At 41.9% G+C, this 15,410-nt stretch overlaps 3 protein-coding genes across 3 annotated transcripts in view; 2 read left to right on the top strand and 1 right to left on the bottom strand.

Moving 5' to 3' along the window:
- Nucleotides 1-3,919, top strand: part of cep41 (centrosomal protein 41) — a 7,124-nt gene extending 3,205 nt beyond the window's left edge. Inside the window, exons 7-11 of the mRNA XM_031867405.1 lie at nucleotides 1,188-1,354; nucleotides 1,446-1,513; nucleotides 1,621-1,735; nucleotides 1,839-2,051; nucleotides 2,320-3,919. Coding sequence (XP_031723265.1) covers nucleotides 1,188-1,354; nucleotides 1,446-1,513; nucleotides 1,621-1,735; nucleotides 1,839-2,051; nucleotides 2,320-2,456 — 700 coding nt within the window. The 3' untranslated portion in view covers nucleotides 2,457-3,919. The remainder of the gene's footprint in view (nucleotides 1-1,187; nucleotides 1,355-1,445; nucleotides 1,514-1,620; nucleotides 1,736-1,838; nucleotides 2,052-2,319) is intronic.
- On the bottom strand, nucleotides 3,821-8,684 carry cpa5 (carboxypeptidase A5). Its single transcript, XM_031867395.1, has 11 exons — nucleotides 8,600-8,684; nucleotides 8,210-8,291; nucleotides 7,957-8,091; nucleotides 7,720-7,824; nucleotides 6,424-6,525; nucleotides 6,104-6,205; nucleotides 5,892-6,002; nucleotides 5,588-5,678; nucleotides 4,910-5,109; nucleotides 4,619-4,703; nucleotides 3,821-4,149 (listed from the first exon to the last, which is right to left on the bottom strand). The coding sequence occupies exons 1-11, from the start codon at nucleotides 8,662-8,664 to the stop codon at nucleotides 3,962-3,964; spliced, it is 1,266 nt and encodes a 421-aa protein (XP_031723255.1). The 5' UTR covers nucleotides 8,665-8,684; the 3' UTR covers nucleotides 3,821-3,961.
- A 3,340-nt stretch (nucleotides 8,685-12,024) lies between these two features.
- tes (testis derived transcript (3 LIM domains)) overlaps nucleotides 12,025-15,410 on the top strand; it is a 21,014-nt gene continuing 17,628 nt past the window's right edge. Inside the window, exon 1 of the mRNA XM_031869847.1 lies at nucleotides 12,025-12,208. Coding sequence (XP_031725707.1) covers nucleotides 12,182-12,208 — 27 coding nt within the window. The 5' untranslated portion in view covers nucleotides 12,025-12,181. The remainder of the gene's footprint in view (nucleotides 12,209-15,410) is intronic.

Genomic DNA, 15,410 nt, shown 5'->3' with positions numbered 1-15,410 from the left:
AGAGTGTAACTCTATCTGTGGTCTCTGTAATGGCAGAGCTGTTGGGTCACCTGCACCTTGTGGGGAGGACAGATGGAGAGAGAGAGTGGGGCAGCGCTGGGTGAACCTGCACAGTGTTTGGCTCCGCTCCATGCTCACGTCTTCCTCCTCGAGGCTCCGGTTTCACGTTCACACTTGGGAGAACAACCCCTCCCTTGCTTTAATCCGTACTGTCCTTTACTGACTTATCACCGACTGTTACAGACAGTAGAACGGTACCAGAGGGTATAGAAGGGGTGTGTCCACCATTGCTGCCATGGAAAATGTGTCTTACTAGCCAACAGAGTGGAATCGTTCAAGAGTTTAATCAACACTCTAAATCCGTGCATGTGTTTGTCTAACCTGCCTTAGAGTAAAAGTAAAGCTACGTTAAGTATACTTATATTTAACGCTATATTAATGGTTCAACACACCAGCAACAGTTGCATAAAACTGAAATTTAAGGAACATGAAATGATTTAAATAAAATAAATGACTTTCTTTCAGTTTCTTTGCCAAGTTGCCACTGCATATAGTGAGTCACTCTGGCGTCATAAACAAAGACTGACCTCATCTCGTCCGTTATTTTCTTATATTGGATACCTAACTGTGCATTATACCTTCCTTATTAACATACAGAGTGCTAGAACACAATAAATGTCTATAAAAGCCAAACCTGTAAGAAGAGTCGATATCAATTAATAAATTAATGTAATGGTATACATGAAACTTTAAAAAGGTTATGAAACAGTCTCAATCGCATACTGAAGGCTCTTTATGACCTACATAAGTAGACCATCAGAGAGAATATTGTTTATTTCTTCATAGTTATTATTAATGCTTGTCGTCGGATCCGATTCCCTGTAAAATCAGACACGTTGATGGTTCAATGGTTCACCAGAAACAGCCGTATTGCTGGGCCCGCTGGAGGGAAGGGAGGCATGGGAGAACCAGAACCAGGACTGAGCGTGGCGGACTATCAGACCATGCTGCAGTACAATGAGAGGTTTTCTAAACTAAAGGGACTCTGGTGCTCTGGAACATTACTGCTTTTGTCCACAAGGAACCACCAAAATCAACTCTCAATGAAAGCTCCTCATAGCTTTAATCAACACATTTCTGTATTTCCGACACAGGTGTTGCAGCCTCTAACTTTGAGCCTCTTGCAGTGTTATTAGTGGTGTGGGGGAGCTGAACGTGGACAGGAACCATCAGGAGACGGAGAACGAGTCGGTGTCGCGCCCCGAGCTCGCTGACAGGCCCTACCCCGACTGCCCCTACCTGCTGCTGGACGTGCGGGACCGCGACCAATACGACTGCTGCCACATTATCAGCGGTAGGTGACTAACAAAAAAATAAAACATGAAGCCAGATCATCAGGCTTCTCATGCAAAACATATGTCTTGTTGTTTCTCTCTCTCCAACAGCACACAGTTTCCCCATCGCCACGCTGTCTCGAACAATGAACCCCTACACCAAAGGTGTGCTGGAATACGTATCCTGCAACACTAAACATTGACCTGTCCGGCTTTTTATGTCGCAAAATCAGTGTGAGGGCTTTTTGAAACTCAGTGAACTGAACTTAACCCACACACTTTGTAGAAAAATACAGCAGGGAAGATCATTATCATGTACGATGAGGATGAGAGGATGGCCAGCCAGGCAGCCACCGTCATGTGTCAACGAGGGTTTGACAATCTGTTCCTGCTGTCTGGAGGTAAAGTATTGTTGTTGCTTCCTTTAAAAGTAATCTAATCCGCAGTATAGATTTCATCTTAAGTATCGTATTTGGAGGACAGATGGATGTTGTCGTCTCCCAGGTTTAAAGGTAATCGCTCAGAGGTTTCCAGAAGGGATGACGATGGGCTCCATCCCGACCTCGTGCCTGTCCTCCCCCACGTCGCTGAGGGCGAAGAGGAGCTCTGTGCCGCCGCCGTCGCTACCAGCAGAGAAGAGGTGGCGGTTCACGTCAGACGAGCTCACCAAGATCCAGGAGCAGCTGGAGGAGATACTCATCCCCAGTAACTCCAACAGTAAGACCACCGTTTGTTTTTTACAGCTGCCAAGACACAAAAACTGGTGCTTGTGGCACAATTATTGAAACCACTAACTCAAGTATCTATTGACCCGGTACAATGGCCCTTCCCTCCTGATTGCTTTGCTCCATGAAGTCATGAATCAAAATTTATGAGCACAAGAACTCTCAAAAGCTACGTTTGCCCCGTCTACCACTTCCCGTTCAGTGTTTGCATGTGTGTGTGTGTGTGTGTGTGTGTGTGTGTGTGTGTGTGTTCACCGCAGGCTGCATGTCCAGCCGCGCATCAAGCAGCAGCAGCAGCAGCTCCACGTCTAAAGCCTCCAGCGCTCGGAGTCGACAGAGTTCCTCTGCATCTGGGACGGACATCGCCAGGGTTCAGAGCAGCAGACCCTGGAAATAACCCCCCCCCAACCACGCAGATGTACACAAACAAACAAACCTCCAACACAAAGTCCATAACGAACATAACGACATCTAGTTTCATTGTAATACTGCGTTCTCTTCCACCTCTGGAGATATTACGTCAGACTGAAGTATTTTCCCCTTGAAGCTTGTTTTTTTTCTCTTATATTTAATAAATGCTGATATGTGAATGTTTGCACAGTGCCTCGTCTGTGAACCTGAGAACCGATGGAGTTTTTTTGCACTCAAATACATTTTTCATGTCGCACTATTACAGATAATCACTTCATTCTGTTCAAATCTGTTTGGACATTATTTTGTCCAGAGAGGTCCAGCTTAACTCCATCAGTGTGACAGCCAACAAAAACAAAATGGCATTGGTGAAATGAAGGACATGCTGGGAAACTATGTATTACATGAGATGTAATTTATATAATGTCAAAGAGCTTGATCCATTTTGTAAAATTAAGAAAAGCTCTTCTGTATTTTTGTAATTTTCCTCCACATTGTCACATGTTGTGAATCCTAAACCGACGGCCTTCATGAGCAGCCTTCTTATGCAGTGACCTGACTGGTTGTGTGTGTGTGTGGATTAAAGTAAGTTGCGATCACACTAACTGATGAGCCGACACCTTCAGACAGACAGACGGATCGTTATCGCAGCGTCACTGAAGGAAGGAAACTGGCTGTAACCGAAGCACAAGCAGCACTTCAGTGACGGACGCATTGGTGAACAGTATTGCTAATGTGTGGCCTTTGGATTTGATGGCATGTTAGTGACTTATTGTTGATCTGTTTTCTCTGGATTCACTCACAGTCTATAAGTACATTTATTGAAGGTATGGACGACAGTCAGTCTTAACTCACATGAACAATCAGATCACATGACTTTCTTTGTAAATTAATGTTAAATAAAGTGTATAATTGTTTGCTGTATCGTTTCCTCGTCTTAATGAGTCCGAAATGTTGACAGCAAATCGCAAAAGCAGCTAAATGATTTATATTCAATGGCTTATAATTAAATCTTCTGTTGAGAGAGAGGCTGATGTAATTCAGTAGTTTACTGGATGAGGAATGTAACATCCTCTTACTCTGATCACATCTGGGTAAAAACAGAAATGTAAACAAGGAAAAATTGTTACCCATAAGAATAAGATAAGATTGGCACAAAAAGTGACAGGATCAGGATGAGATAGGGAGAGATTTATACTCTGTATTTAGTTATTTATGTTCTTTGACCAGCTCTGAGTAGAGAGAGGTTTAAAGGATGTGTAAATAATACAGAAAGGTGTGAAATGAGGACATGTCTTATGTGCATAAACATGGACAACGTGCACCCAATTAAAAAGATTTGAAATCATGAAGTTTTCAAGTGTGCTTATTTATTCGTCTGTGATTTTCATTGTCCGAAGAGTCATGACGTATGCTGACGTATTTACAGATGATGTTTGCCAACAATATCCTCTCCACAGGGACTTCCAATTGAACACACACACACACATATTAGTAGGTGTTCTTGAAGGTGTGGTCCATGATCGCCATCAGAGCCAGCCAAGTCTCCTGGGCAGTGGGGAGGATCTGACTGGCCGGCAGGATGAAGCCGTAACGGCCAGTGTCCCTCAGCTCGAAGGTGTAGGAGTACTTGATGCCCTGGTTGTAGGTCCAGTCGATGGTGCCGCCGCTGGCTTGGTCTACGATTGAAACAGGTACTGTTAGAGTATTTCTGTATAGGTGGCAGCCATAATAGAGTGCTGCAGGGAGGACTTTGTTTCTGTAGGCCAACCAGGAAGTTAGCTTCGCGCTGGTTCAAAAAGACAATGGGATTTTCCAATGGATTTTGGATTATTGCAAAAAATGAAGTCTTTGGCAAACAATGTTTATGATACTCTTTTACAAATGAACAAACTTTTATGATTTTTGAAGGATAAATACAATCGTCAGCAGTAAAAAGATAACGTTAGGCTGGAAACAAACTACACCAAGGTCGCATGACTTCACGTCACCACCACGAAAATAAAAAGTATGAAGACCATAAAAGCCCACATTTCTTCTGGCTTTCATAGAAAAAACAGTGAAAAATGAGGGCTAACTGTTCGTAAGATATCGTAAGAACAGTTGAGTGAAGAAACAGTTTGTGGAATTGAAATACTTCCGACTTACAGATGGTGTTGATGATGCTGCCGTATCTGTACCTGGTACCGTACAGAGAAGCCAGGTCAGTGATGGCCTTCTTAGCCAGATTGTGCTGTGGGAAGAGATCACCACAATCACATATGAACCTCTATTTATAGCTTCTCATATTGCTGCATATTCTTACATTTCTGACACAACAGTAAAAAATACAACAAGCTAATGAGCCAAAAGAAATCGGTTTTCCCAGTTTGATCGTAAAAAATAATAGAAGTTCTGGGTAAAAAACAAGTCATTAAAGGCAAAGAGTGTGATTTCTACCAGCTCGGTCTGGTCCTTGACTGGAGTCCTGGTGTAGCCGTAGGGGTACAGCAGCATCTGAGAGTAGGAATGGATGGAGATGAAGGCCTTGAAGTTACCGTGGGACTTCACAAAGTCCACAATGGACTTGACCTCAGACTCAGAGTGAGCCCTGCTTCCTCGGTAGGTCTCTGAGCAGGGGTTGCCGCTGGCACCAGCTCCTACACACAGAGATAACAACAGAGTCAGAAAAATGTGTTGTGATCATCAAAGTATATTTGTTATGTATTTGATGTATTTTGATTTGTGTCATCTGAGTGTTGGTGAGCAATTTGAGGCAAATCTGTGTAAGTGTGTCCGCCATTTTGGCCAGGGCTAATTAAAGCCACTGCGTGTAGGAATTAAACATTTGGTACTTTGGGATCATCTTGTGGCAGTATCGAGCGTGGCAATGGCAGACGGCAAAGAATGTCACTAAAAAAGTAATATTAAATACAGGTCAAATGTTTTTTGTGTAAAAATGTGTATTGTTAAGGGCTTTTTATCATTATGACATATCAGGGCCAGTGTACACAAAAAATGATGATAATAATAATTACAGAGCCAGAGGAAGAGGCTAATATTCAGAGACAAAAGTTGGAGTTTCAAAAATGAGTATTGAGGATGACATGTGGTGCCTTCGTCGATTTCAGACTTTACCTCCAAAACCAGCATCCCAGTTCCTGTTGGGGTCGACTCCCACACAGCTCGTGCCGGGGTTGGGCTTCCTGGTCTTACGCCACATACGGTTCTGGAATCATCAGAGTAGCTCATCACAATTTGTCACTTTTAAATCACCGCGTGTGTTATACGTGTACTTCGGGACCTCGACAGGGTCGAGAAACCCTATCGGAGCCTTAAAAAAAAAGTACCATGAATGAATATTGTCAATTACAAATGTGAAAGTGGCAGGAAATCATTCTTAAATCAGTCAGTAAAACAAATCTATCACTGAGAGACTCACTGAGTTGTGAGTGTAGTAGAAGCCATCGGGGTTGGTCACAATCTCCACGAAGATGTCCATCTTGTTGAGGATGGCGGTGATAGCGGTCTCACGTCCATAATCAGTCACAATCTACTCACACAAATGTCAAGAACATGGTAGTCAGTGTGACGCCGGTCAGTGGTGAAAAGATCTGCGGAGACAGTGAACAATGGGATAATTGTCAAAAGCACCTTTTTGGCGAACCACGTGCCGCTGGCCTGAGTGACCCACTCTCTGGAATGGATTCCAGTGTCGATCCAGATGGCGGGACGGTTGGTTCCACCGGTGCTGAACTACAGGAGAGGAAAGTAGCAGTCAAACTACGAGTAAACTTTTAAAATTGTTATTATTTAACATCTCATGATGTCAGCATGAACAAATCTCTTCAGTTTGTGGAGCAAGTGCTCAACTTATCCACGACCCTTTATGAAGAACAATGGGTTGTTCTATTTGTGGTCGTTCATTTTTTTTATTTTTTTTATTGATTTAATAAATACATTGTTTTATTTACCTTGAGCACATTCAGGGGACGACCCTGGTAGCTCTGACCGATCACAATCTTGCTGACCAGGCTGGGATTCTCAGCCACCAGCATGTCCTGGAAACTGTAGATCTAAACCAAAGACAAAGACGGTTTAAGGTTGTGACATCATTCTGTATCGCACTGGTTGGTCCTGAGTGAGTTTAAATCTGTTGTTGAAACACTTTGGGATGCAACATAGAAGTCTCGTTGGGGTGCTGCACTGAGGAGCCTTTGTTATGAGCATGGACCGATTAATGAACGGGCATACAGGGCACAGGCCCAGGGGCCCCCCTGGCTTCACCGACAAAATGTCACTCAAAGAGACACGCACCAACCCGGAAGAGATTACTGACCACAAAGAATAACAACAAGACTGCAAAGAGACCAAAACAACTGCAAACAGATGCAAAACAGATGCAAAGAGACAACAGATGACCACAAAGAGACACAAAACAACTACTTAAAGACATAAATGACCACAAAACAACTACAAAGAGATGTAAAATGACTTAAAAGAGATACGAAACCACTGCAACGAGACTCAAAATACTACAAATAGATGCAAAACAACACACAACGACTATGAAAAAGGGAAAATCGACCACAAAGAGACAACAAACCACAGAGAGATCCTTAATTACGACAAAGAGAGGATAAACAACTATAAAGTCTAGTGTGAAGGAGAGGTCGTGGAGCCTTTTGCCTGTCAGCACCCAGGGGCCTATAGTCTCTTAATCCACCCAGAGCTACAAGCTACCCGGTCCTTATTTAACCAGAGTGAGACATGTGTCCGTCTTGTCGGCAGGAAGTTAAAAAGGTTTTCTGTGGATGTTGGCCTCCACCGGAGAGGGACATCCGGACTACCTTGCCTAGCTTGCTGAGCCCCCGACAAGTGGCAGAAAATAGATGAATGGATTTTTAATGGTGCATGTCTTTGTTCCCAAACATGTAACGGGTGGACTCGTGAAGTTTTGGTGAATTATATTAGTTGCAGGAATGTTGCCCCATTTGGTTTCAAGTGGTTTTATTAGTCTCTCTAGTGTTATGTGACCTAAAAAGATTTTTCCACTTTCTCAAAAATCAATCATAACAATAAACATAGAATGAATGTAATTGTTAAAATCAGACACTAGATAGCAAACTATCATTATCTTATGTATGAATGCTACAAACACCATCCTGATTTGTTTTTATTTGAATACGTTAGAACCAAGAATTGAGTTGAAATGTATTCAATGAAAGTTGTCTGTAGTATTAATACTTTCAGTGAGCGTGCGTACTGACCTCGTTGATGGGGTGGTAGCTGGAGAAATCGAAGCTGTCCGTGTTTCTGGGCTCAGCGACACGAGCAGCAGACTCCATCTCCTCCTGCTCCGCATCCAGCATCGCCTGCAGGATGACAACATTTGAGTACAGCACATATAACATGTATTTATAGCTTTGGCCCGAAATCTGCTTCAGACTCCCGAAGCACTCAAATTCTAAGCACAGTGGATTTAGTTCTGTTTGCAGGTCTCGTACCTGAAGGTCTTGGATCATGATGGAGTACTCGATTTGCAGACTCTCCAGGTGGATTTTGACGGACTGCAGGCTGTGGAAGGGAACTCTGATATCCACGGGAGTCGTCACATCGGTCACCCCCCTCCAGAAGTCCAGCTGGAAGAAAACACAGATATCATACAACATATCAAGTCCTCGGAACAACGGTTTAACTGTCACTCATTTGAAGATTTGTGTTATTATTTAGAATTAGTGTTAGTGTGGAATAACTGACCTCGAACTCGACCATGTCCTCCAGGTCCTTGATAAGAGCCAGCTGGACTTCATCCTGTGCAGTGATGCGAAGCACCTGATGACTGAAAAGAGAACCACAAAGTTTTACATCCTTTGACTCAACTCAGACCGCCCAGACCCAGAGAGAAGTTGGCTCACACGGGGTGAAGTAAGACTGACACGTCTCTGCTGAAACTTCCTCAAAAAAATATAAGCCACTGCATTTATTATAAAACTGGAGTTATCTGAAACAAGTTGACATTGGCAGCTATCAACTGTTGCCTTTAGTTTACAATAATACATATTATAGGTGCTACATATTGAGTCATTATTATTTCACATTGCTGTACACGTACAGATCACTCACAGCGTCTCTGGCAGACCCACTTACCCCTCAAACGTCTCCTTGCCGAGAACGGCCACAAACAGCGCGGTGAGTGCGAGCAGCCCCCTCATCCTGACCCAGTGGTGTGAACCTGGCGGGGCCCAAACACAGGCTTTTATGGCCGAGCGTAGCGGGGTCACGTGTTCAAACCCACAACCTTGCTTAAGTTGACCGAGGTGTGTTTCAACGGCTGCTCCGTTTCCCACGCCAGCATGGAGATAGCAGAAGACAACCGTGCATGTTTATGACATATAAACTTGTGTTCAGTTTACAAACTCTGCCCGGTTTTGGTTTTTGGTTCTGTCTGTCTGTAGAGTCCATTAAGTTAATTGTTTTTGTGATGAGCTGTCTTATCCATTCATTTATAATATGTTAGAAAATTCACAAGATGACAGAACAAAGGGCTTGCTTTGTCTAAAACTATAAATGTATTTAGTTTATGATTATATAAAACAGAGGAAAGCGGCAAAGCCTCACATTTAAGAAGCTGGAACCAGAGAATATTTCATGTATTTTATATGTAAAGCAGCCAGAGGATTTACAGAAAACAATTGCCAATGCTTTACCTCACACGTTTTACCAGTTATACATCACAACACACTCTAGCTGTAATATTTGAACATTGTTTTAGAGATTTTCCCTCCTCAATAAATGTGGCTCTATTTTTTGTTGTCAGACTTTAAGAGCTTTTACTTTCCTATTACCCAATATGGTAAAGTTTTATTGATTCTTTGTTTGTGTTATGCCATCTGACCTTCAGAATATGTCTTTTTTCATAATTATATTTTGTCACTGTGTCACTTTTTTCCTGTAAATGTTGTGAGAATATCTACAGAGTGAAGATATGAAAAGAAAACACAATGAAATTAGTTCTAAATTGACAGCTCAAGATGGAGTCTCAAGAGGAAGCCGCCGGCGTCCACCGGGTGTTCCAGCTTCCTCTTTGTATTTGTTTGTCGGGGGGGCGAGCCCGCAATCAGCAAAGCAGCTAAATTGAAACCAGCTTTTTGGATATGTGTACTGTGAACTCAACATGTTGGCAGTACAAGACAGATATGAGACAACTTGAGTGGAAAAATTCACATCTGGTGCGTTCGCATGGTTTTGTTTCAAAATCTGACATCCAGCCAAAAAATATGTGCCTTCTAAAAGAGCCACATTTCAGAAGGCATGAGAATGTTTAATCATTGAGCAACGGACTCCAGATAACATTTTAAAATGACTGAAAAATCAAATTCTTTCCTCACATTGATTCCTTCTTCTGTCCTTATCACAAAATATTCATCGCATGAACTCATTTAAAGCCAGTTCACATGGTAGTGACGTAAAGGACCCTTGACATTACTCACTAATTCGACGTCCCTCCACTGTACACGTCCAGTCTGTGTTATGCAACCCAGCTGATAAGGACATTGCAGAGGAAAAGTAAAGAGACAGAAGCCGAGACAAGAGTCAGGTGGGGAAAACACCTGTGGGAGAGTTTGTGATTCACAGAGACTTACGGTAAAGCAGACAGCGTGTCCGTCCACGTCCATGTGTCCTGCTGCTGAAGTGTCCTTGAGCGGGACAGCGAGCTCCTACCTGCCCGGTGTAGGCATCAGTGAAGGAACCGGCCAAGGGCACAAAACACAGACGTGTCTAAAGTCTGTTTTGGTCATAATGAAACAGCATTTTGAAAATATTTAACTTCCTTATTTTCATGTACTCTTTTTCTGCTGAAACATGTAGTCAAGAAATATCTGTGACATGGGAGGGGCGGGACAGTTTAGTAATCATGCTACACAAAGCTGGAACTGGAAGCTCCACTGATTTGATGTGTCTGGACAATTGTCACTTCAGTGTAATTTGTTTGTTTGATTTAAATATGCAGATAACTCCTGACCACCTCATGACCTCTCACACTGTCTCTTTATTTCTTCACAGTTTAGCTACCACAAGAATACGCCCAACATGTCAAACTAAAGATCTGATTGGTTGAACACTATGTCAATCAACAATATCGTCCCCATTCACTTAAACTGCACATGGATGCACGTGTGAGTCTGCAGGCCTCTGCCTCTCTTCTTACCTAGAGACACAGAGGTGAACTCTGATTGGATAAAAGCTCTACTTAAAACAACTGAGGAAGACAGTAGCTGTGCAATGAGAAAATAAGATGATGGGACAAATATTTTTATAAATTACAATACATGTAGTGTATTTAAGAACAATTATTAAATTATAAAATAGATATAACTTTGTGATTCTGTTTAGGCCAGCAGAGAAGGCCTTGCTGGCCCTGACGGCCCACCACTGATAGAAATACATCAATAAATGTTCTTCTCATTTCAAGTAAAATAAGGGCTCCATCTGAAAATAAAATAAACAAACATCATGACAATAAAAAGAAAACAGCATCTTGATTCAGTAGCCCACTAAAACAGGTTGAATCTGTCAAAACGGTCTAAACACCATCACATCCTTTGTGTGACAAGAACACGCCCCTTCTGCTCTCCGATTGGTCGTCCTGCGCTCTATTGCCCACTTTCTCTATTCCTATTGGTCAATATGAAGATATATCATAGCGGAAGTCCCCCCCTTTGAAATCAATGAAAAGTGAACGGGACCTCCAAAGTGAGAGCAGCATCAAGCTCGAGAGAAGACGTAAACGTGTTTCCGGAAGTAAGGAATCTGTATTTTCAAAGTAAAAGAAAGAAAAATGCCTGAATGACAACTGTTAAGTCTGCTTTACCATACGTGCAGTTTTCATAATATGTAAGTTAAAAACGGTGTGAAGTGACCGTGTGGTGGTAGTCAAATTTGTAGAAGTGTTTAGAGGGCAGTTTTGTGCCAATTGTATCTTCATTAGTGGTATTGTGTGTTTTTATTTGAACCTGATATAAAATATTTTCTTCAATCTATTTTCAATCGTTTTTATGGGTTTAACAAAGCTATTTTTATGTGGATCAAATGTATTCAATGTGCAACTATTAGACCATCAAAATAACTTTTTATACACTGATTATATGCTGATCTTGTGGTGACTTGAATTTCTATTTGTGGCCGTAAAGTAGGTGTACATTTGTCAGTTACTGTGAACTTGATCATATTTTGCAACTTGCCTGACACTGCTGTCTGAATGCTGCTAATTTACATAAGTGATCCACTCTCTTGTATTTACTTATTATTATTTAAAATGTTATCATATATTTAAAATGATCTCTCTGTCTTTTATACATTTTTCTATTGTCCCACATAAAATGTTCATCTCTTGATTCTTGCTTTTCATAATGTTATTAGTCAAATAGTTTTTAAGGTAATTAGTTACAGAACAGTTTGTAAAACGATATTCCAAAAGGTAAACATGGCGAACAAGCGTTTTATTTTGAAGGCGTTTGAAAGTGCTCACCGGAAACCATTTTGGTAATTCTGTTTAACTTGACACGAGTGTTTAGCAGGACCTCCGAGGAAAGGAACCGGAGAGTGAACCGGGCTGTTGTAGTATTTCTCCGGTCCGTTTTCTGTCACTTTGTGGTTTTTGACAGTTTGTTCATCTCTTCGCTTTGTTTTTGACCGAGTAAACATCGCGCCGACGGACCAAAATAAAAAATGGAGATAGAGAAGGAAGTAAAGAAGGTAAGCTTCGCTCCCTCCCTCCTTTCCTTGTGTCCTCGGTCCCTCAGACTGGGGGAACGCCCTGAGAAGGTGTGCAGAGACACGGGGCAGGTGGCGAGAAAAGTAGCCTTAGCACCGACTTTGATGTTTTGTTTTTCGGCTTTTCTTTCGAAAGAGTCACGTTCATTGAGAAAAACAGGAATTAAACGCTCATAAAAAAAGTTACCAATTATTTAGCAAAACAACACACGCCGATGCAAAGTTCTGCATGGATATCATGCAAGAACGCCTTCTAGTTATTACAATATTGATGTTTTGGTTCACCGACCACAGACTCATCTGCACAGTAAAATGCAAACTAATTCACCAAAGAGTTGTTGTTTAAAATTAATCAGCTACCGAATTGTAGAGCTGCTCTCAGCAGTGCTTATTCGATATGAAGTTATGTATTCATAGGCATGTACTTAAGCTTTTAACCAAGTGTTCATACATTTAAGGGCGTTTTTAATGGAATTTGGTCATGCAAGAAAAAAAAGTCTGCTATGTGACTTAAAATGTTCTGCAGGTTCTCAGAAAGTGTGTTTTCTACCCAGACGGGGATTATATTTAGAATATAATCTAAAATGCGTCCATTGTATGTTTATTTAGGATCATATAGTTCATTATGGATGACCCTCATATGATTCTTGCAGACATTTTCTTCTGCTCAGTTGACTTATGACCCCTGGGTCAGCGCAGTGTAACCAATTAGAAATGTGCTTTTTTTAAAGTCTCCCTGTTCATTATTTGAACTGAAATCTAATCCAGAACATATAACCGGTGGCTGAGCAGTTAAAAGCATTTCCCATGGAGGCCTGGGGGTCCGTATCCTTCCAGATGTTGCTGTTATTTTGACTTCCTGGTTGTTTGTTAGACACTGTGACTGGAGCAGGATCACCAAACATATGGTGGTCAGTGAGACCTGTTTGTAACCTGAACTAGTTAACCTCCATTAAAACGCATGTGTGCAGTAAGCTGCAGCCGGATGACTTCAGCCGTTAGTCTCCAGCGGCCGCAGGGTTCCTGTCTGCAGGTCGCTGTAGCTGCTCTTTTCAGGACGACCTGTGTGTTTAGGTGACGTTACGCTCAATTAAGCTCATGCCGACTTCCAACAGAGACAGGGCCGAGGTAATGAGTTGAGACAACGAGCACACTGTGCCGGGCTGGGACATTATCGTCACTGCAGTTCTGTTAAACTGAAGTTGTGTGAGTCAGATTAGATCATTTAGAGTTCTCTGTTGCATTGTGGGACTTTCTCTGGAAAGCAGACACATTTAAAGAAATAAAACTCTACAGACGTACAAGACAACTCAAACAACAGCACAGTTAAAGTTGTCAAAGGCTTCTTATTGGTGTTGCAGAAACAGGAAGTCTGATTGCAGGCGGCTGGAACTAAACGGCTCCATAGCCGGTGACTACCGAGGTTCTGGTCTGCAGCTCAGACCTGCTGCCAGACAGTGACTCATGAACGTGACTCAGACCGGACTGCTCATTGATGTCCGAACAACGTCTTTGCAGAGCGTTTCTATTGAGCTCATTCACCCTGTGGGCTGAGTCACAATACAGTCATCAACTTTGTGTAACTGTGCTACAAGGAAAGACACACACACACACACACACACTGACCAACCTCAGACAAATATTTCATCGTCCACAAGCAGCGAACACTTCGCTCGGCTCGCTTTAAAACTCTTACTTTTTAGATTTGAGGTGATTTAGCCGATCGTCTCGTCCAGAGAACCTTAAAAAATGAACGCTGTTGATTCTATGAAAATGGCACAATCTTTGCAAAATGGCGAGCGAGTATGTAGCTCACAGCTTCCTCTGGAGAAAGTACAACGTTTGTCGACCATGTTTGAAAAGGTAGAAAGTGAAGCCTGGACTCAATATTTCATCAGCTGCTCCTCTTCTATTACAAACTAAAATATGTTCCATTAAAGAGGACTTCCATTAGCAGCTCAGGCAAGGTGATTTATACAGTATATATATTTATATAATGCATTTAAACATTATACAAGATACAGATTAATTTATCCTCCTTTGAGATAAACTGAGAGGAACTTCATTATTTTAGTCAATCCATCTCAAAAAGGCGGCTTTTTTTAATAGTTAAATGTCCTCAAGTGTAAGTTTAAAGATAATACTGGTTCACATTTAAACTGGAGTTTAAAGTTTTGGTGCCACAGAATTCTATTTAATCTCGTTTCAGAGTAAAGAAGTGTAACTTACTTCATTTTAAGATAGTTTTAAAGTTTGGTGCGACTGATTTAGAGTTAAAGAATCATTTATCTGGTTTAAAATGACTCCCAAAGCTCTATTAAAGGGACATGATCCATTTAATCCTAAAGAGACGCTTCACTGGGATCCACCGACGTGTTCTTAAAACAAACCTCGCTGCTGAGCTCCAGAGGAGAGAGTCTGAGGTGTAGAGAAGCTAGAGTCGCTCCTCTCTGAGGGTTAGAGAAGCTAAACACTGACATCATGTTGAACCAGGAGTCTGTCTGCATTCCTCGGCTGTGAGCGTCTTTTGGGTCAAAACGTCTCTCTGACGAGAGGAGGTTCCTGCTGAGACTCAACCAGGCTGTTCAACAGCGTGGAGCAGTTGACCATATAAGGTCATAAGCAGCGGTAAAGGCTTACGGTGGACACGAGCGTTGCTTGACACTGAAGACGAGGAAAAGGATGCAGATGTTAGAGAGAGAGAGGAAGAGGAGCAGCGGAGAGGATCGAGGATCAGTTATTTTGTTTATTGTCCTGACTTTTGTTGTTGCTAGTCGTCTGTTCAGAGGAATTATTTCCTACGTTGAGCATCAAAAATGTTCTGAGTCTGTGTCGTCGGATTGTATTATCTGGGCTGGCCAAACATTGTATGTTTATAAATGACTTGCAGTACATTTTTAAGATGAACTAGAATAAGACGAGCATATTCCTAATAAATTACACTTTATGTACTTTGCACATCCTAGTTTAAACAATACACGTAGATTAGATTTAGTGAAATTATTTTTTTAACCTCTTGGCACAGAAACCAGTATCCAACCATTTCTGCCTGTTCTGTTTCTTACATCTATATACTGTGTGTGTGTGTGTGTGTGTGTGTGTGTGTGTGTGTGTGTGGAGCAGCAGCAGCCCAAATCTCAAACTGTGCAGGAAGAGATTTTATGGCCCGTAGCCGTCACAGTCA

This window comes from Anarrhichthys ocellatus, unplaced genomic scaffold, assembly GCF_004355925.1.
Source record: "Anarrhichthys ocellatus isolate YVR2014 unplaced genomic scaffold, GSC_Weel_1.0 scaffold2, whole genome shotgun sequence".
In the NCBI taxonomy this organism is placed as follows: Eukaryota; Metazoa; Chordata; class Actinopteri; order Perciformes; family Anarhichadidae; genus Anarrhichthys; species Anarrhichthys ocellatus.
The sequence above is the reverse complement of the archived record's forward strand: the minus strand, read 5'-3'. Positions and strand labels throughout refer to the sequence as shown.